This window comes from Mus musculus, chromosome 14 (genome assembly GCF_000001635.26).
Source record: "Mus musculus strain C57BL/6J chromosome 14, GRCm38.p6 C57BL/6J".
NCBI classification, from domain to species: Eukaryota; Metazoa; Chordata; class Mammalia; order Rodentia; family Muridae; genus Mus; species Mus musculus.
Window position 1 is genome coordinate 122,608,181 of NC_000080.6, and position 21,773 is coordinate 122,629,953.

At 41.2% G+C, this 21,773-nt stretch overlaps 1 protein-coding gene across 6 annotated transcripts in view; it reads left to right on the forward strand.

The window, feature by feature from the left end:
• The window catches only part of Pcca (propionyl-Coenzyme A carboxylase, alpha polypeptide), a 405,580-nt gene that overhangs the window by 123,816 nt on the left and 259,991 nt on the right, over positions 1-21,773 (forward strand). For all 6 annotated transcript variants that reach the window (NR_153443.1, XR_383133.3, XM_006518432.3 and 3 more), the window contains exon 7: positions 8,574-8,705. Coding sequence is in view for 4 of the 6 variants with exons in the window: in XM_006518432.3 (XP_006518495.1) it covers positions 8,574-8,705 (132 nt within the window). In the remaining 2 variants the exon portion in view is untranslated. The remainder of the gene's footprint in view (positions 1-8,573; positions 8,706-21,773) is intronic.

The window sequence follows — 21,773 nt, forward strand, 5'->3', positions numbered from 1 at the left end:
AACATGCCTACAATTCCTCCCTGGTATAAAACTGAATAGTTCATTTGCTTTTCAGTTAAAACACAACAACAACATCAACAACAAAATAGAAACAAATACCATCTTACAGTGTGGTGGTTTAGGAAGCAGAGGCTGGAAGGTTGTACACAGGTCTTTGAAGGGTAGCCTGGTCTATATTGCTCTAGATGATCCAGGGATACAAAAACAGAAACAAAAACAAGCTCAAAACCCAAAACCAAACCAGACCATCTCCCTAAAGACTGAGTAATGCTGCAGAGAAGACGAGAAGTGACCTTGCTGGAAACAGGAACTGTTTTCACGTGCCTTCTCTAATCTCTTTGCAGGTTGCATTTACCACACTCAAGCACAAGCTCAAATCAAGTGCTGTGACTGGAACTTGATGGCATACAGCTCTTACATCAGTATACAGCATGATAGAGCTTGCTGCCTGATAATAAAGTGGAGATGGTAAAAGGGAGAGGAGGACAGGTTCTCCACTGTTCATTGTTCTTACATAGTGGACACCATGTAGCTTCTTGAAGCCTGTTCCCTGTTTGCAGCAAAGGTGACTAGTGTACAACGGCTCATTTTAGAGCTCAGCACTCATACAATGAGTGGATGCTTTGACTAAAAGCTCTGTGTGTGTGTGTGGGGGCAGCAGAAGAGATGTATGCATGTGTGTATATGTGTATGCATGCATATGATGTGTATATGAGTTGATTCTGGTGTCTACTTGGTTGCTTTCTACATTACTATTTGTTGAGTATAGTAAACTTTATTGATGGTATGTGAGAAAGGTTCTGAAGCGCTTTCTATTCTTCTAGGGGTCTGGGATGGAAACTGTGAGGGAAGATTTGGGGGCTGAATTGGTACAGACTTTCTCCCTTTACCTCATGTCCCCCCCCCCCCCCCCCGGGATAGGTCACCAGGGCTTCTTCCTCCTTGGAGGCCATGTGGCATGAAGTCTACCACTGTGTTGCTATAGCCAACAATATTGTTATACCAGGAAATGAGCTTGACAAGGTGGTTGTTGAGGGCAATGCAAGCCCCAGCCTCAAAGGTGGAGGACCAGGTATCACTGTTAAAAATCATAGGAGACAACATGATCCTCAGCATGGTCCAGGATGCCCTCTGGGGCCCTCTGATGGGCCCTCTGGTGCCCATATTACCATATTTACAATGTTATCGATCATAGGAGACATGATCCTTAGCATGGTTCAGGATGCACTTTGATGCTGACATCACTGTCTTCACAATGTTACAGTGTCTGATAGTAGTTCTCTTGGTGCTGTTTCAGATCTACATTTGGGGGCAGGAACTTGAAGGACCATGCTAGTGAGCTTCCTGTCAGGATGGTGGTCTTGCCAGGACCAGGGGTCATGATGTTCTTTGCAGCCCCATAGCCATCACACCATAGGTTCCACAAAGAGGCCAGTCTTCTGGGTGGAGGTAGAAGCTGTGGTCATGATCTCCTGTACTGAAGTTGTTATGGATGACTAGGGAGGCTAAGCAGTTGATGGTGAAAGGGCACTGTTGGCAGTCTTGAGAGAGTTGTCAAACTTTTCATGGTTCATGCCCATCACAAATATGAGGGCTTTACAGGCAGAGATGATGACCCTTCGGGCAGGCTCTGGCCTTCTCCATGGTTGTGATTCCACAGCTTATCACCAGGATCGCCCTCTTTAATATTTGGCTGGGTCTCAGTTTTGGAAGATGGAGATGGACTGCTCATTGATGTCACGTGTCCTGTTCTCAGCCTTGACTGTCATGGATCTTGCCATGGGTGTAACAACACTGTAACATTTAGATGTCGTAGTTGAGGTTAGTGAGATCAAAGGCAATATTGATGGCAACAATCTGTTTTTCTAGAGTTGAAGGCAGCCTTGGTGACAAGATGTCTAATGTGGCCAAGTTAGTTCACTTCAGCATTCATCATTGTGCCTGAGGGAACAAGACTGACACTGCAAATGTCTCTGAAGAAACTGCAGATGTCTCTGAGGTGGGGAGGAGTATAACCTCCCCCTAAATACATGGCATGAGCCATCACATGTTTAATTAGTTAATATTCATTTGATGTATGTAACTGCTCTGTCTTCAGACAAACCAGAAAAGGGCATCAGATCCCATTACAGATGGTTGTGAGCCACCATGTGGGTGCTGGGAATTGAACTTAGGACCTCTTGAAGAGCAGTCGGTCCTCTTAACCACTGAACCATCTTTCCAGCCCATTTGTTTAATTTTAAGACAGGGTTTCTCTATGTAGCTTTGGCTGTCCTGGAACTCACTATGTAGACCAGGCTGTCTCCCAAATGCTGGGATTAGAGGTGTGCACAAGCACACCCAACAGATTCCTCAGTTTTTAAAATCTGAAATTAATTTTTTTAGAGATTTTCTACATGATTATACCATATTTACTTCACTTCCAACAAATCTCTACCAATTTCTCTAGTTTTCTGTCTCCAACAACTCTATTTTAAATTCACGAAGTTCTGATCTATAATTAGTATTGTTTTATACACAGCTGCCCCCTCACTGTGTCCTATTAGTGTTGCCTATATGTACCTGGATTTAAGGCTAGCCGCTTAGGTTTAAGCTACCCATCAGGGGCTCATCCCTAAAGAAAAAAATGGTTCTTGCTACTTAACAGCCAGGATCAGGCTGTAGCCTTTCATTAGGGGTGAGGCCTTGTCAGTTTCCCATCCATCCATGTTGGCATGTTGACAAGTGTGGTCTTGTACATATGTACATATGGGTACATATGGGCAACCATATAATTGGGAGTTTGTGAATGCAACACCCTTGTGACATCTAAGAGACACTATCTCATGGAAGTTGTCTAATGCCCTGGCTCTTAAAACCCCTCTGTGCTTCTTCCATGATCTTCTCTGAACTTTGGTACAAAAGTTGTGTTACAGAGGTCCCTTTGGGACTGGAGATTCCACTGTCTCTGCACTCTGAGAAGTTGTGGTGCCGTAGTCGCCTCCTTGTGCTGCAAAAGAAGCTTCTTTGAAGAAGTGTGACAAAGTGTGATGGTTACGCTTATCTAGAAAGCACACAGACAAGGCTTCCTATTTCGCCTGCACATGGACAGGCCAGCCCACCTCATTCATTCATTGTTTTTTGAGTCAGTATCTGTCAGTGAACTTGGAGCTCAGTGATTCAGCTAGCTAGTTTGGCTGGCCAGTGACAGTCCTCCTGTCTAGTCCACCCCAGTGCTGGGGTTACAGGTGCTCATGTCTAGGCCAGCTTTTACATGGGTGATAGAGATCTGAATGGAGGTCTTAATACTTGTGTGGCAAGCACTATACCACCTGAGCCATTGTCTAGTTTGTTTAGGGTTCTTTATAAAAGCATGTTAGGCATTTTTTTCATTGATGCTTTTTATTTGTCTTATCTTCATGTGTGGGGTTAGTTTCCTTTTATATTGACTTTTGAAGAACTATGATATTCAAAGGGGGCAGGGCTGTATGCCCAAGAGGGTTAAAACCAAAGTGGATAACAAGCAGGTTTTATTTTGAGGACTGAAAAACATGAATTAACCTTGCAGTCTCATCTTTTTTTTTTTTTTTTTTTTTTTTTCTTTGTAGTGTTTTGGATTGAACCACAGCCTTATGCCTAGCAGGCAAGCATTCTTCTACTTGAGTCCTGACAGCTGTATCAGTTTCTGAAAATGTCTTGCTGACTCAGTTTATCTCATTCGCTAACTTTCTGTACCAGTACTAAAAAATGGCCTTATCTTCCAGAACCCCCTCCCTTCCTCCTCCTTCCCTTCCTTTCCTCCCTCCCTCTTCTTTCCTTTCCTTTCCCTTTCCCTTTCCTGTTCCCCTTCTTCCCCTTTCCCCTCCCTTTCGTCCCCTTCCCCTTCTTCCCTTCCCTTTCCTTTCCTTTCCTTTCCTTTCCTTTCCTTTCCTTTCCTTTCCTTTCCTTTCCTTTCCTTTCCTTTCCTCTCCTTTCCTTCTTTCCTTCAGACAATAGCATTAAAACATAGAATTTGTGCCCTCTGGGTAGTTTAGCAGTTTTCTTGTTGTCCTTGTTTGGTCCTGGCATTATGATTCTCTTAAGTAGTGATCCTGGAGATCCTAAGGTGTGTGCATTTGAAAAAAATATAAATTCATAAATGAAAACCTTTCTAACCTGAAGTATTTCTTAAATGAAAATGTTTATCATTTTACGTTTCTACAAGTGTTTGTTCCTTCTCTACGTGTGCATCTGTGGGGAAGTTTGAGGAGGGGATATCAGGAATCCTGGTCTGTCAGTTTCTGCCATATACTCTTAGACATGGTCTCAATCAACCTGGTTTAATTGCTGGTTTGATTAGATAAGTTGGCTATCAACCCCCAGGACCTGCTTTTTTCTCCCTCCCACAGCATTGGGCTATAGGTACTTGTGTGAACATGCCTGGCGTTTACCTACATGCTGGGTTTGAATTCAGGTCCCAGTGTTTGCACAACAGATACTCTTACCAACTGTGCTGTCTCCCCTCTGTCTCATTTCCAACATAAAACCTGCTAGAAATTAAATTTAATTATTGTCCTAACATAATCCTCAAACTTTGCCACTTTTCTTCATTCTCTTGTCAAAACTTTCCCAGAAATATACAAATCATAGAATTTAGGAAATGAATAGAGTCATGAAGCAACAATTTTGGATTTTTCATGATTTTTTTGTGTGAATCACTATTAATTCCCAATGATGATGAAAATTCCAACTTTTATAGCCATTAAAAGACATTTATCTGCATTTATATATTTACCATTCATGCCAATCTTAAATGGATCATACAAAGTAAATTTTAAAAAGTAAATTTTATGTTCATGATGGATAACAAGAGATATACAGAGTTAACAGCACCATATCTAAAGGTTATTAATAGATGAAGTTTGATATGAAGCTAAAAAAATTTCACCATTCACTCTGGTCAGGAACTTTGGACTTTGGAACTCCATCATTTTCCAACCATTATTTAGTTTTTGCCCAACACCTCACACTTATATTATTTTTCTATCATCTATCTGTCTATATATCTGCCTAGTATCTATTATCTATGTACCTATCTCTTTATTATCTACCTATACATCCATCCAACCATCCATCCATCTATCTATCATCTACTGTCTATTATCTATCTATCTGTTTATCATCTATCTATCATCTGTCAATATATCTGTCATTAAATCAATCTGTAATCTATCTATCTATCTATCTATCTATCTATCTATCTATCTATCTATCTATCTATCTATCTTGAGTATAGCATCAAGGGAGACAGGAGTCTGAGATGACATTTTCTTTAGTTACAAATGAATGCTGACCAGAGAGTACTTCTAAAACACGTTGATAAAAAGGAAGTTGCCTCACTCCAACCTTTGTCTGAGAACTTGCCTGGTGTGCTCACCAACCATTTATCTTTTGTGTTACATGGGATAAAGAATAGTCACTAAATACTTGATGTGAGCATTTTGGGGAATAATTTTGCATTTTGGAGGAAGTCATTTTCTTAAAATTAGAATGCATGTGGAAAGTCTGGTTAATCAGTGGTCCAGGTTGCCTGGCTGCTGTTAATCACAAGTCTTGCTCTGTAATCATAATGTATTTTGGATGTTCTCATTTATATTATCTCTTAAACCCTTTGTGTGGGCATCCTGATTACTTGATTGCATCTGCCTGGCACAGCATTTTTAAAAGCAGCATTGATGACAAAATCATGCAGCCTAGCAGGTAAAATGAGAATTTGAAAAGACAATTGTTGGTTGAAGCATGATTGCTGCCTTGTGCCTTTGAATCCTGTCCAGTGAGCTGTAGCTTGGCATACAGAAGTGAATGGATTATCACCCTGTTGCCTGTGGCTTCTTCATTCCGGTGGAGACACAGGTTGCTGGCAGGTAGAGGTCAGAGGTTGCCACTCTTTTTACGCAGAACAGATGTATTTTCATGTGTTTTACATTTTTGTAGTTTTGTGTAATATCTTTCCCCCTTCAAAGAAGGTTCTGCTAAAACTAGATGAAAATATGGATGAAATTGTGTTTTATGAACATCTAGTATGTCCGGAAAGATTCCTTACATAGAATTGTACAATTCCTAAGATGAATAACTGTAGTTATTGGGTTCTTGTATTATTGGTTCCCTGTGTACCTGTCAGTCTTATTATCCTAGTGTTCTGTTTTTATCACAGCTTCTGAGGAGTGGACTGCTCAGTTTAGTGCTTTATACAATTATTGATGGTGTTCAGGACATGTTATACTCAAGCATGACATCTTTGGTATTAGAAGAGGAAGGAATTTGAGCCATCAGCAGAAAGAAGAGGTCTCTCTGACCTCCTCCCACCATCTCCCATGCAGCAAGTCATAAAACCTTAGATTTTCTCAGCTCTTCTTGAGTAGGTCACAAGGTCTTCACATGAAAAGACATAGGGATGGGAGAACATGGCCAACAGGCTTTGTTAGTTTCTCCAGAACATACTCCCAGATAGGTGCCTTTCCATAGACGGTTTCATTAGTGACCTCTTATTCTTCCAGTTCTGTGTGGTTTATGTTATGACATCATGCTCATGCCTTGCCTATCTATTTTGCACAGCTGACCGTGCTTCATCAGACCTTCAGCAAACCTCTGTAAAACTCTCAAAAGCTTTTTATATGCTGTCATATGTATACTTTAGTTGTAGAATACCTGCATAGCAGATATAAGGCTGTATGTTCAGTTTCCAGCACCCAAACTCACAGATAACACCCTTAAACAAAACACTCTGCATTATCTGTTCCTTTGGCTCTCATTTCCTTATGAAGGCAGTCTGTGTGTTGAATGCAACATAGATTCTATAGACCTATCTGCTTTTCTTCAGGCAGTTTGTCTTTTATGGTTGGTGCAACAGTTATAAACCTAGGAAGAGGAGGGAGGGGTTTTCCCTCATTTCATCACTTTACTTAATTCAGCGAGGCTGGCAAATCACTTGCTCCCCCATGGCCACCCCCAAAATTGACCCAAATTGAATTTTCTTTCTTCTATCTGCTTTTGGGCAGGAAGAGAAATATTTGTCTTGAGTTTAAAGACATTGGTTCTTCAATAATTTTATCTCTGAATAATTTCAGCTGTGTTTTATTTTTATTTCTGAGGGAGGGTCTCACTGTGTAGCCCAGGCTAGCTTTGAGTTTTATGCCCCTTTGCTCTAGCTTCCCAAATCTGGGGTTAACAGATGTGTACCATCATGCCTAACCTCAATGGTAGGTTTTAATTCCTCCCATAGCTGATTCTTTGAGCAATTTGTGGCTCAGTTTGGCCTTGTCTTATAACTTCTGTACCTCTGTGTTTCCCTCCTGAACAAGTTATGGATTATTTCATAATGTAGGTCAAGCTCTCTTCTAATCTCCCAGATAGGTACCTTTCCATATAACTCTTCATTAGTGACCTCTTATACTTCCACTTTCTGTTCTGCGTGGCTTAATTTTCCTTGGGCATTCTTGCTGGGCAGTCCAAGCTTCACACTGCTATAGTTACTCTGGTTATGAAGAAAATGGAGTTCCTTTCCCAACTGAGAATTCTGTGTAAATAGCACTGCAAATATATGATGTATTGTTTACATACCCCTCACATGAGGCCCCTTGTGCCCAGCATATACACTGCTTTGCCCTTCTCAGGCTTCACTTCATCTCCTGACCCCATGGCCTGATCCTTTATTCCAGACATCCCCTCAGCTGCTGTGTAGTCTATGTTCTCCTGGCACTTAAGTCCTAGCTCTTTGCCAAGTCTCCAATCACTGTTTCCCCAATAATACTTTTTAAATTTAGCTTACAGTGATGTAAACTCAGTCAGGAAATACATTTTCAGGGAAAAAATTAGATGATGATGATGATGATGACGATGACGTTAATTTTTGTACTGTGTGCATTCATAGTACCCACAGAGGTCAGAAGAGGGCATCAGATCCCCTATCTATCTGTGAGCTACTATGGTGCTGGGAACCAAACCTAGGTCCTCCACCAGAATGGCAAGAATTCTTAACAGCTGAGACATCGCTCTAGCCCCCAGGCTTACTTTTAACTAAAACCATAATAATATGTGTTAAATTCCCAATCTTCTCATGAGTTTGCTGGTCTGTGTGGTCACTGCATTTAGCTCAAAGGTGGGCACACAGCTGGTATTTAATAAACTTGGCATTTGTGTTCTGTTTTACTGTGTGGAAGACATTGAGGATACCCAGATTTACAAGGCAATTTAGAGGTGAATGTACTGTTTATTTAGTGAGAGCATATTACAGGGACAGTGTCACGTCAGTTGCTTTTGCCAAGAATATTGTCCATATCAGTGGTCTCCACTGTTTTGCTCTCAGTGGCCTAGCTTTTCTTTATTGATCTGTGCTGTATTGTGTTGTGAGGCAATACAATACAATACAATACAATACAATACAATACAATACAATACAATACAGTTGGCTCACATCCTTATTTTAGCATTGGCTACAGAAATAATAAAAATCCAGTTATATAATCATATATACCTGTATGAGCTTTTCTTTATAAAAAATTGTGATTTCATGTTATGATGCTTTGTTGTAAATTTTAACTTGTTTTTCTTCTCAGGCAGCAGAAGATGTCACTTTCATTGGACCTGATACTCATGCTATTCAAGCCATGGGTGACAAGATAGAAAGCAAACTATTAGCCAAGAGAGCAAAGGTCAACACAATCCCTGGTTTTGATGGGGTAGTAAAGGTGAGAAACTTTCATTTACATCTTTATAATATGTACCCTTAATCAAGCATTCTGTGATAAAATATAGTTATTGTTTATATATATGAAAAAAAGTAGAGTGGCGTAAGTCAGTTGTTGTTAGTGCTGTAAACTATGGGGATGGTGAAGATATTGATGTATTGTATGTGATGAGTGGATGAGTGGACGTTGATGTACTATATGTATGAGTGGGTGAGTGGACATTGATGTCCTGTATGTTATGAGTGGATGAGTGGACATTGATGTATGTGATGAGTGGGTGAGTGGGTGAGTGGGCATTGATATACTGTATTGATGGGTGCATATTGATGGATATCGTCAGTGGAAAAACATGCGTGTTGGTGCATACTTTTTTTTTTTCCATTTTTTAGGTGCATACTTTTAATGTCCATACTAGGGATGCAGAGGTAGGCAGATCTCTCTGAGTTTGAGGCCAGCTTGATGTACATAACAAGTTCCAGGCCAACCAGGGTTATACAGTGAGACCTTGGGGGGGGGAGAGAGAGAGAGAAAGAGAGAGAGAGAGAGAGAGAGAGAGAGAGAGAGAGAGAGAGAGAGAGAGAAAAGAGAAAAAAGAAAGAGAAAGAAAAGGAAATACAGTTCTCCTAAGTGTGTCTCTCTAGATGTCCTATATAAGCTGCAGCACTGTTTCTGCAGCTCTGAGGAGCTTGATACCAAGGGCCAGGCACACTGGCCATATCAAGAACATTCACATGGCTGAGCCTTGAGTAGTTTCTAAAGAGTCTCACGGTTGGTGTCGGGTGTGGGTTAGTTGCCATCTAAGATCCAGCAAAAATGTTGAGGCTTTCAATCATAAAGGTACAAGGAGCCTCCCCAAAATGCGCTTGTTAGTAAGTTTTATTTAATTATTATTTTACCCTGGTGTGGGCTCCTGTGAGTCCTAGGCCCTAGGCTCTTGTTCCTGCTGCTCTGTCTCTGGAATGCTGGGACCAAAGGCATGTACCACCTCACATGGTGTTGGCAGCAGTCTGCTGTTGAGTCACCTCCAGGAAAACCACACCTTGGCTAGCCCCAGAGAAGAGTGTGTTTTTGTTATTAGCCCTTCACTGATAGGCATTAGTGTCTCTACCTGTTGTTGTAGAGGTGGGGACTGGTCAGAAGAGCTTTTCTTTTCTCTTTTCTCCTATTTTCTCCCCTTCCCTTCCACTTCCCTTCCCCTTCCCCTTCTCCTTTCCTTTCCCTTTTTTGACAAGGATTATGGCCTTTTGAGATCCTCCATTTGAACATTATTTAATCACAACAGTACTGATGAGCCACAATTGAGATAAGCACTGGCTCACCATTGACTAGCTGTGTTTCTAGAGTTCAAGGGAGAGGCTTCCAGGAGCATTTGTCTTAGAACTCCATTTGCACAGTCATTTTTTTTTTTTTTATGAAGTTAATAGGTATAGGTTCTTCCAGGAGGAGGGATTGCTCCTTGATTAGAGGTCTAAGGTGAAAGCTGTGGGTGGGACACTGGAGATGCCATCCTTATCCGTCACACAAGTGGTTTCTAGGTACAGGAAGAACTGGTGTGACATTGGCAGGAATCAAGGTTGACACTGCATCATCTATATTGACAAAACTATGAGCGTTTCTCTATTATTAGACTCTATTGTGAGTTGAAGAGGAGAGGAGGAAACAGACACTTGATTTTGTAGTAGAGCATTGCCTCCCAGAATTCTCTTCTCCCTAGTTCTTTTAGGTGATACAGAATAATTATTTTTCCATTATTATTTTATCATTACTTATATTCTATAGGTGTCTTTACAGAAAACAGTGATACTTAATTTTTGGAGTGGGTTACTGGCTTACTCTGGGTCTTATTTGACTCTTATGTTTCACTTGTTATAATACTGTATTCTGGTGTATAGGACAGCTATGGCTCCTGTATGTAAATATATATGCCATTATGGAAATCAATATGGAGTTTCCTCAAGAAATGTAAATAGAACTACCATGTGATTCAGCCGTACCATTCCTGGGTATTTAACAGAAGAAATCAAAGTCATGATGCAATTGAGAACTGCAGTCATGTTTATTCAGGCACTGTTCGTAGTAGCTGTACAATAGGTAAAGAAAATGTGTTATATCTATGCCACAATGAAGTATTATTAAGCCATAAAATATAACATAAAATATTTTATGCCATTTGCCAGAAAATGTACGGTGCTGGAGATGACAATGTCTAGTGAAATAAGTCAGACTCAGAATGACAAACACTTCTCCTTTATCTGGTGTGGGAGGAGGGCCATGAAAGTCGGACAGGGAGAGGCCTGAGGACAAAATGGAGTTGGTAGGTTGCTTGCCCAGTAGGTGTGAAACCATGGGTAGAATCCTCAGCACCACACAGACCTGCAATCCTAGCATTTGGAAACTGGAGAAAGGAGAGTCAGAAGTTCAAGGTTTTCTTTGTCTACATACTAGGTTTGAGGCCACCCTGCTAGACTTGAGACTATCTCAAAAATAAAATAAAATAAATAAGTAAAAATTAGACTGTTAGGAAATAGGAAAGGGACCAGTAAAGTTAGGATCATGGGGGATAAATATGATCAAAATATCTTTCTATGCTTGTGAAGTATAAGGACAGGTCTATGATACTAACCAAGTATTCTTAGGTTCAGAATCCACAAAATCAATCACCCTGGATTAGAAAATACTTAGGAAATAGTTGTGACTGGCTGTACTGAGTATACATAGGCTTTTTGTCCATGTCTATTAAATGACACTATGCAATAGCCATTGACTTAACATCTGTACATGTTGGACAATTTAAGTAACATGAGGGGGTTTAAAACACAGGAGATGGCATGGGTAGGTTATATTTAAGCATATATATATACATATATATATATATATATACATACATATATATATACACACACATATACACACACATATATACACATACATACATATATATACACACACACATATATATTTTAAGTTCTTCTCTCATACAATACATCCTGATTACAATTTCCCCTCCCTCCATTCCTTCTAGTTCCCTCACCTCTCTTCTCCCTCAGATCCACCTCTACCATATCCCATCAGAAAACAGTAGGCCTTCGAGAGATAATAATCATACAAAGCATAACAAGACACAATAAGACAATGCACAAATCCTCAAGGCTGGGAGAGGGAACCCAGTAGGAGGAAAGGGATCTATGAGCAGACAAGAGTCAGAGATACCTCCACTCCCACAGTCAGGAGACCCACAAAAACACTAAGCTAACAGCCATAACATATGTAGAGCACTTACCTAGCACAGACTAAAGCAGGCTCCGTGGTTGCCACTTCAGTCTCTGTGAGCTCCTACGAGTCCTGCTTAGTTGATTCTAAGGGCCTTGCTCTCCCACTGTCCTCAACACCTCTGGCTCCCCCAATTCCTCCTCCCCCTCTTCTGCAGAGTTCCCCAAGCTTGGAGAGGAGGGACCTGATGAAGACTTCCAATCTAGGCTCTCTCTCCACCTAATTTTCTCCATTAATTAATTTGTTTATCCACTTTACATCCCTATCTTAGTCCCCCTCCCACCTCCCCTCACAGTCTCACCCCTACAGTCCCTTTCCCTACTATCCCCTATTACCTCCTCAGAGGAGGGGAAACTCCTCCTGGCCACCATCCTGCCCTGGGATACCCATTTTAAGCAGAACCGAGTGCACCCCTCTTACACTGAGGCAAAACCAGACAGCCCAGTTAGGGGAAGGGGATCCAATGGCAGGCAACAGAGTCAGAGACAGCTCTCACTCCATTTGCCAGGGGACCCACATGAAGACCAAGTTGCATATTTGTTATGAATGTATAGGGTGCCTAGGTCCAGCTCTTGCATGTCCTCTGGTTGATGGCCCAATCTCTGTGAACCCCATGTTACTAGGTATTACCATGGTATCTCACACTTCTCTGGCTTGCCCAATTCCATTACCCACTCTTCACAAGACTTCCTGAACTCTGCCCCATGCTTAGCTGTGAGTCTCCACAACTGTCTCTATCTGCTGCTGAATAAAGCCTCTCAGGAGACAACCATGCCAGGTTCCTGTCTGCAAGCACAGCAGTGCACCACCAACAGTGTCAGGGGTTGGCTCTCACCCATGGGATGGGCCTTAAGCTGGACCAGTCCTTGGCTGGCGTTCCCTCAATTTCTACTCCATCCTCATCCTTGCAGGCAAGACAAATCTGGGGCTGATGGTCTCATGGGTGGGTTAATGTCCCCCTCCTTCACAGGACACCTAATGTTTAGCTGCAGGTTTGTGCATCTGCTCGCATCAGCTGTCAGAGGCATCCTCTCTGATGACAACTAGACTAGGTACTAATCTATGAGTATAGAAGTTCAGAATCATTTCCCTGATTTATGTTTGGTTCTACCCTAAGGATCTGGGCTACCAGCCTCAGATTCTGGGTCATCCAAGTAGTGTCAGTCAGGGCTAGTTATTGGTTGGATACTGCCCCTTACATCTTGCAGGAAGGACAGGTTTATTGGTCAAAGGTTTTGCGGCTGGGTTAGTGTCCCAGTTCCACGATTGGAAGCCTTGCCTGGTTACAGAAGATGGCCAGTTCAGGCTCTGTATCCTCCATTGCTAGGAGTCCCCTCAAGGGTCAAACTTGTAGATTCCAGGGAGTTTCCACTGCACTAGGTTTCCACATTGTCCCCCAATGCCCTCCAATTCCAGTCACCTTTCTCAGTGCTCCTTCCCTTCATCTCTCCCCACAACCTGGTCCTTCTCATTTCTCTCCCCACCCCCACCCCCATCCCACCTGCAGAATTTACTCTGTTTCCGCTTCTAAGGGAGATGCACACAATCCTGCCCAGAGCCCTCCTCGTTACTTACCCTCTCTGGGTCTGTGAATTGTAGCACAGTTATCCTTTACTTAACAGCTAATGTCCATGTTTATTCTTCTGGGTCTGGGTTACCTTTCCCAGAATGATTATTTTTTTTAGTCCCATCCATTTGCCTACAAATTTCACGATGCCTTAAAAACCAAAACCAAAACCAAAAACTGCTTAGTAGTATTCCATTATGTAAATGTGTCACATTTTCTTTATTTATTCTTTGGTTGAGAGACAGCTAGGTAGTTTTCAGAATCTGGCTCTTATGAATAAAGCTGTATGAACATGGATGAGCAAGTGTCATTGTGATAGGATGGAGTGTCCTTTGGGACTATGCCCAGGGGTGGCATAACTGGACTTGAGGTAGTTTGATTCCCAATTTTCTTTTTTTTGTGTTTCTGAAAACTATGGAGGTTCTTTTTTTTTATTTTTTTAATTTTGAAGCACAATATTTATTTTTTTTCCATTTTTTATTAGGTATTTAGCTCATTTACATTTCCAATGCTATACCAAAAGTCCCCCATACCCACCCACCCCCACTCCCCTACCCACCCACTCCAACTTTTTGGCCCTGGCGTTCCCCTGTACTGGGGCATATAAAGTTTGCGTGTCCAATGGGCCTCTCTTTCCAGTGATGGCCGACTAGGCCATCTTTTGATACATATGCAGCTAGAGTCAAGAGCTCCGGGGTACTGGTTAGTTCATAATGTTGTTCCACCTATAGGGTTGCAGATCCCTTTAGCTCCTTGGGTACTTTCTCTAGCTCCTCCATTGGGAGCCCTGTGATCCATCCATTAGCTGACTGTGAGCATCCACTTCTGTGTTTGCTAGGCCCCGGCATAGTCTCACAAGAGACAGCTACATCTGGGTCCTTTCGATAAAATCTTGCTAGTGTATGCAATGGTGTCAGCATTTGGATGCTGATTATGGGGTGGATCCCTAGATATGACAGTCTCTACATGGTCCATCCTTTCATCTCAGCTCCAAACTTTGTCTCTGAAACTCCTTCCATGGGTGTTTTGTTCCCACTTCTAAGGAGGGGCATAGTGTCCACACTTCAGTCTTCATTTCTCTTGAGTTTCATGTGTTTAGGAAATTGTATTTTATATCTTGGGTATCCTAGGTTTTGGGCTAATATCCACTTATCAGTGAGTACATATTGTGTGAGTTCCTTTGTGAATGTGTTACCTCACTGAGGATGATGCCCTCCAGGTCCATCCATTTGGCTAGGAATTTCATAAATTCATTCTTTTTAATAGCTGAGTAGTACTCCATTGTGTAGATGTACCACATTTTCTGTATCCATTCCTCTGTTGAGGGGCATCTGGGTTCTTTCCAGCTTCTAGCTATTATAAATAAGGCTGCTATAAACATAGTGGAGCATGTGTCCTTCTTACCAGTTGGGGCATCTTCTGGATATATGCCCAGGAGAGGTATTGCTGGATCCTCCGGTAGTACTATGTCCAATTTTCTGTGGAACTGCCAGACTGATTTCCAGAGTGGTTGTACAAGCCTGCAATCCCACCAACAATGGAGGAGTGTTCTTCTTTCTCCACATCCACGCCAGCATCTGCTGTCACCTGAATTTTTGATCTTAGCCATTCTGACTGGTGTGAGGTGGAATCTCAGGGTTGTTTTGATTTGCATTTCCCTGATGATTAAGGATGTTGAACATTTTTTCAGGTGCTTCTCTGCCATTCGGTATTCCTCAGGTGAGAATTCTTTGTTCAGTTCTGAGCCCCATTTTTTAATTGGGTTATTTGATTTTCTGAAGTCCACCTTCTTGAGTTCTTTATATATGTTGGATATTAGTCCCCTATCTGATTTAGGATAGGTAAAGATCCTTTCCCAATCTGTTGGTGGTCTCTTTGTCTTATTGACGGTGTCTTTTGCCTTGCAGAAACTTTGGAGTTTCATTAGGTCCCATTTGTCAATTCTCGATCTTACAGCACAAGCCATTGCTGTTCTGTTCAGGAATTTTTCCCCTGTGCCCATATCTTCAAGGCTTTTCCCCACTTTCTCCTCTATAAGTTTCAGTGTCTCTGGTTTTATGTGAAGTTCCTTGATCCACTTAGATTTGACCTTAGTACAAGGAGATAAGTATGGATCGATTCGCATTCTTCTACACGATAACAACCAGTTGTGCCAGCACCAATTGTTGAAAATGCTGTCTTTCTTCCACTGGATGGTTTTAGCTCCCTTGTCGAAGATCAAGTGACCATAGGTGTGTGGGTTCATTTCTGGGTCTTCAATTCTATTCCATTGGTCTACTTGTCTGTCTCTATACCAGTACCATGCAATTTTTATCACAATTGCTCTGTAGTAATGCTTTAGGTCAGGCATGGTGATTCCACCAGAGGTTCTTTTATCTTTGAGAAGAGTTTTTGCTATCCTAGGTTTTTTGTTATTCCAGATGAATTTGCAAATTGCTCCTTCTAATTCATTGAAGAATTGAGTTGGAATTTTGATGGGGATTGCATTGAATCTGTAGATTGCTTTTGGCAAGATAGCCATTTTTACAATGTTGATCCTGCCCATCCATGAGCATGGAAGATCTTTCCATCTTCTGAGATCTTCTTTAATTTCTTTCTTCAGAGACTTGAAGTTTTTATCATACAGATTTTTCACTTCCTTAGTTAGAGTCACGCTGAGATATTTTATATTATTTGTGACTATTGAGAAGGGTGTTGTTTCCCTAATTTCTTTCTCAGCCTGTTTATTCTTTGTGTAGAGAAAGGCCATTGACTTGTTTGAGTTTATTTTATATCCAGCTATTTCACCAAAGCTGTTTATCAGGTTTAGGAGTTCTCTGGTGGAATTTTTAGGGTCACTTATATATACTATCATATCATCTGCAAAAAGTGATATTTTGACTTCCTCTTTTCCAATTTGTATCCCCTTGATCTCCTTTTGTTGTCGAATTGCTCTGGCTAATACTTCAAGTACTATGTTGAAAAGGTAGGGAGAAAGTGGGCAGCCTTGTCTAGTCCCTGATTTTAGTGGGATTGCTTCCAGCTTCTCTCCATTTACTTTGATGTTGGCTACTGGTTTGCTGTAGATTGCTTTTATCATGTTTAGGTATGGGCCTTGAATTCCTGATCTTTCCAACACTTTTATCATGAATGGGTGTTGGATCTTGTCAAATGCTTTTTCTGCATCTAACGAGATGATCATGTGGTTTTTGTCTTTGAGTTTGTTTATATAATGGATTACATTGATGGATTTTCGTATATTAAACCATCCCTGCATCCCTGGAATAAAACCTACTTGGTCAGGATGGATGATTGCTTTAATGTGTTCTTGGATTCGGTTAGCGAGAATTTTATTGAGGATTTTTGCATCGATATTCATAAGAGAAATTGGTCTGAAGTTCTCTATCTTTGTTGGATCTTTCTGTGGTTTAGGTATCAGAGTAATAGTGGCTTCATAAAATGAGTTGGGTAGAGTACCTTCTACTTCTATTTTGTGAAATAGTTTGTGCAGAACTGGAATTAGATCTTCTTTGAAGGTCTGATAGAACTCTGCACTAAACCCGTCTGGTCCTGGGCTTTTTTTGGCTGGGAGACTATTAATAACTGCTTCTATTTCTTTAGGGGCTATGGGACTGTTTAGATGGTAAACTTGATCCTGATTCAACTTTGGTACCTGGTATCTGTCCAGAAATTTGTCCATTTCGTCCAGGTTTTCCAGTTTTGTTGAGTATAGCCTTTTGTAGAAGGATCTGATGGTGTTTTGGATTTCTTCAGGATCTGTTGTTATGTCTCCCTTTTCATTTCTGATTTTGTTAATTAGGATTTTGTCCCTGTGCCCTCTAGTGAGTCTAGCTAAGGGTTTATCTGTTTTGTTGATTTTCTCAAAGAACCAACTCCTCGTTTGGTTAATTCTTTGAATAGTTCTTCTTGTTTCCACTTGGTTGATTTCACCCCTGAGTTTGATTATTTCCTGCCTTCTACTCCTCTTGGGTGAATTTGCTTCCTTGTTTTCTAGAGTTTTTAGATGTGTTGTCAAGCTGCTAGTATGTGCTCTCTCCCATTTCTTCTTGGAGGCACTCAGAGCTATGAGTTTCCCTCTTAGAAATGCTTTCATTGTGTCCCATAGGTTTGGGTACCTTGTGGCTTCATTTTCATTAAACTCTAAAAAGTCTTTAATTTCTTTCTTTATTCTGTCCTTGACCAAGGTATCATTGAGAAGAGTGTTGTTCAGTTTCCACGTGAATGTTGGCTTTCCATTATTTATGTTGTTATTGAAGATCAGTCTTAGGCCATGGTGGTCTGATAGGATACATGGGACAATTTCAATATTTTTGTATCTGTTGAGGCCTGTTTTGTGACCAATTATATGGTCAATTTTGGAGAAGGTCCCGTGAGGTGCTGAGAAGAAGGTATATCCTTTTGTTTTAGGATAAAATGTTCTGTAGATATCTGTCAGGTCCATTTGTTTCATAACTTCTGTTAGTTTCACTGTGTCCCTGTTTAGTTTTTGTTTCCACGATCTGTCCATTGATGAAAGTGGTGTGTTGAAGTCTCCCACTATTATTGTGTGAGGTACAATGTGTGCTTTGAGCTTTACTAAAGTGTCTTTAATGAATGTGGCTGCCCTTGCATTTGGAGCGTAGATATTCAGAATTGAGAGTTCCTCTTGGAGGATTTTACCTTTGATGAGTATGAAGTGTCCCTCCTTGTCTTTTTTGATAACTTTGGGTTGGAAGTCGATTTTATCCGATATTAGAATGGCTACTCCAGCTTGTTTCTTCAGACCATTTGCTTGGAAAATTGTTTTCCAGCCTTTCACTCTGAGGTAGTGTCTGTCTTTTTCTCTGAGATGGGTTTCCTGTAAGCAGCAGAATGTTGGGTCCTGTTTGTGTAGCCAGTCTGTTAGTCTATGTCTTTTTATTGAGGAATTGAGTCCATTGATATTAAGAGATATTAAGGAAAAGTAATTGTTGCTTCCTTTTATTTTTGTTGTTAGAGTTGGCATTCTGTTCTTTTGGCTGTCTTCTTTTTGGTTTGTTGAGGGATTACTTTCTTGCTTGTTCTAGGGCGTGATTTCCGTCCTTGTATTGCTTCTTTTCTGTTATTATCCTTTGATGGGCTGGATTCGTGGAAAGATATTGTGTGAATTTGGTTTTGTCGTGGAATACTTTGGTTTCTCCATCTATGGTAATTGAGAGTTTGGCCGGGTATAGTAGCCTGGGCTGGCATTTGTGTTCTCTTAGTGTCTGTATAACATCTGTCCAGGCTCTTCTGGCTTTCATAGTCTCTGGTGAAAAATCTGGTGTAATTCTGATAGGCTTGCCTTTGTATGTTACTTGACCTTTTTCCCTTACTGCTTTTAGTATTCTATCTTTATTTAGTGCATTTGTTGTTCTGATTATCATGTGTCGGGAGGAATTTCTTTTCTGGTCCAGTCTATTTGGAGTTCTGTAGGCTTCTTGTATGTTCATGGGCATCTCTTTCTTTATGTTTGGGAAGTTTTCTTCTATTATTTTGTTGAAGATATTAGCTGGCCCTTTAAGTTGAAAATCTTCATTCTCATCAATTCCTATTATCTGTAGGTTTGGTCTTCTCATTGTGTCCTGGATTTCCTGGATGTTTTGAGTTAGGATCCTTTTGCATTTTGTATTTTCTTTGATTGTTGTGTCGATGTTCTCTATGGAATCTTCTGCACCTGAGATTCTCTCTTCCATTTCTTGTATTCTGTTGCTGATGCTCACATCTATGGTTCCAGATCTCTTTCCTAGGGTTTCTATCTCCAGCATTGTCTCGCTTTGGGTTTTCTTTATTGTGTCTACTTCCCTTTTTAGTTCTAGTATGGTTTTGTTCATTTCCATCACCTGTTTGGATGTGTTTTCCTGTTTTTCTTCAAGGACTTCTACCTGTTTGGTTGTGTTTTCCTGCTTTTCTTTAAGGGCCTGTAATTCTTTAGCAGTGCTCTCCTGTAATTCTTTAAGTGACTTATGAAAGTCCTTCTTGATGTCCTCTATCATCATCATGAGAAATGTTTTTAAATCTGGGTCTAGATTTTCGGTTGTGTTGGGGTGCCCAGGACTAGGTGGGGTGGGAGTGCTGCGTTCTGATGATGGTGAGTGGTCTTGATTTCTGTTAGTAGGATTCTTACGTTTGCCTTTCGCCATCTGGTAATCTCTGAAGCTAGCTGTTATAGTTGTCTCTGTTAAGAGCTTGTTCTTCAGGTGACTCTGTTCTCCTCTATAAGCAGCCCTGGGAGGGTAGCACTCTCCTTAGTTTCAGTGGGCAGAGTATTCTCTGCTGGCAAGCTCTCTTCTTGCAGGGAAGGTACCCAGATATCTGGTGTTCGAACTGGACTCCTGGCAGAAGTTGTGTTCCACTCACTAGAGGTCTTAGGATCCCTTGTGGAATCCTGTGTGGGCCCTTGTGGGTGTCAGGCGACTCCGTTGGCAAGGTACCCCGGGGCTTGTGTGGAATGGAAGGGACTTGTGCCCTAGGTCAGGCCCGGGTAGTCTGCTTCCCTATGTACTGCAGTCTCAGGTTCCTCACGATTGGATTGGGGCAGGTGCTGTGTTCTACTCACCAGAGGTCTTAGGATCCCATAGGCAATCCTGTGTGGGCCCTTGCGGGTGTCGGGTGACTCTGCTGGCAAGGTACCCCGGGGCTCGAGTGGAGCAGAAGGGGCTTGTGCCCCAGGTCAGGCCCAGGTATTCTGCTTCCCTATTACTGCAGTCTCGGGTTTCTCGCGATTGGATTGGGGCAGGCGCTGTGTTCCACTCACCAGAGGCCTTAGGATCCCGTGGGGAATCCTGTGTGGGCCCTTGCGGGTGTCGTGCGACTCCGTTGGCAAGGTACCCAGGGGCTCGAGTCATTCCCAATTTTCTAAGGAACCATTATCCTGATTCCATAGTGCTGTACAAGTTTGCACCCCACCAGTAATGGAAGAGTGTTCTCCTTGCTTCATACCCTCACTAGCATGAGCTGTCCTGTCACTTGTGTTATTGATCTTAGCCATTCTGACAGGTGTAAGATGGAATCTCAAAGTAGTTTTGATTTGCATTTCCTTGATGGATAAGGGTATTAAACATTTCACAGTCATTTGATTTTCTCTATTGAGAATTCTGTTTAGATCTGTACCCCATTTTTAACTGGATTGTTTAGTTTGCTGATATCTTAGTTTCTTGAGTTCTTTATATATTTTGGATATTAGCCCTCTGTTGGATGTAAAGCTGGCTGCCATTTTCTCCTGTTGACCTGTCCTTTGCCTCACATCAGCTTTTCAGTTTCATGAGGTCATTTGCCAATTGTTGATCTTAGCACCTGTGATATCAGTTTTCTGTTTAGGAGGTTGTCTCCTGTGCCAGTGAGTTCAAGGTGAGTTTCCACTTTCTCTTCTTACAGGTTCAGTTGATCTGGTTTTATGTTGAAGTCTTTGATTCACTGAATGTTGCTCAGGGTGATAGATATGGATCTTTTTGCATTCTTCTATATGCAGAAATATAGTTAGATCAGTATCGTTTGTTAAAGAGTCTTTCTTTTTTCCATTGTTTATTTCTGGTTTCTTTATTAAAATTCAGGTGTCCATAGGTATGTGGGTTTATTTCTGGATCTTCTGTTTGATTCTATTGATAAAAGTTTTTGTTTTTATGCCAACACTATGCAGTTTTTATTATAGCTTTGTACTACAGCTTGAAATCAGGGATGGTGATACCTCCGGAAGTTATTTTATTTTACAGGTATCCTGTGCTTATTATTTTTCCATATGAAGTTGAGAATTTTTCTTTCAAGGTCTCTAAAGAGTTGGGTTGGAATTTTGCTGGGGATAGCATTGAATCTGTAGATTGCTTTTGGTGGGATGGCCATTTTTACTATATTAATCCTTCTAATCCATGAGCATGAGCGATCTTTCCATCTTCTGATATCTTCTCCTATTTCTTTCTTCAAAGACTTGAAGTTCTTGCCATATAGGTCTTTCACTTGCTTGGTTAGATTTACCACAAGATATTTTATATTATTTGTGGCTACTGTGAAAGGTGTTGTTTCCCCAATTTCTTTCTCAGTCTGTCATTTGTATATTGGAGGGCTACTAATTTTCTTTTTGAGTTAATCATGTATTTAGACACATCACTGAAGGTGTTTATCAGCTGTAGGAGTTCCCTAGTAGAATTTTTGGGGCCAGTAAGTGTCGTATTTTACCATAAAGGATTTTGACAGCTTCAGCAGGCTCTAGAACAATGTCTGTGGGTAACAGGGACTCT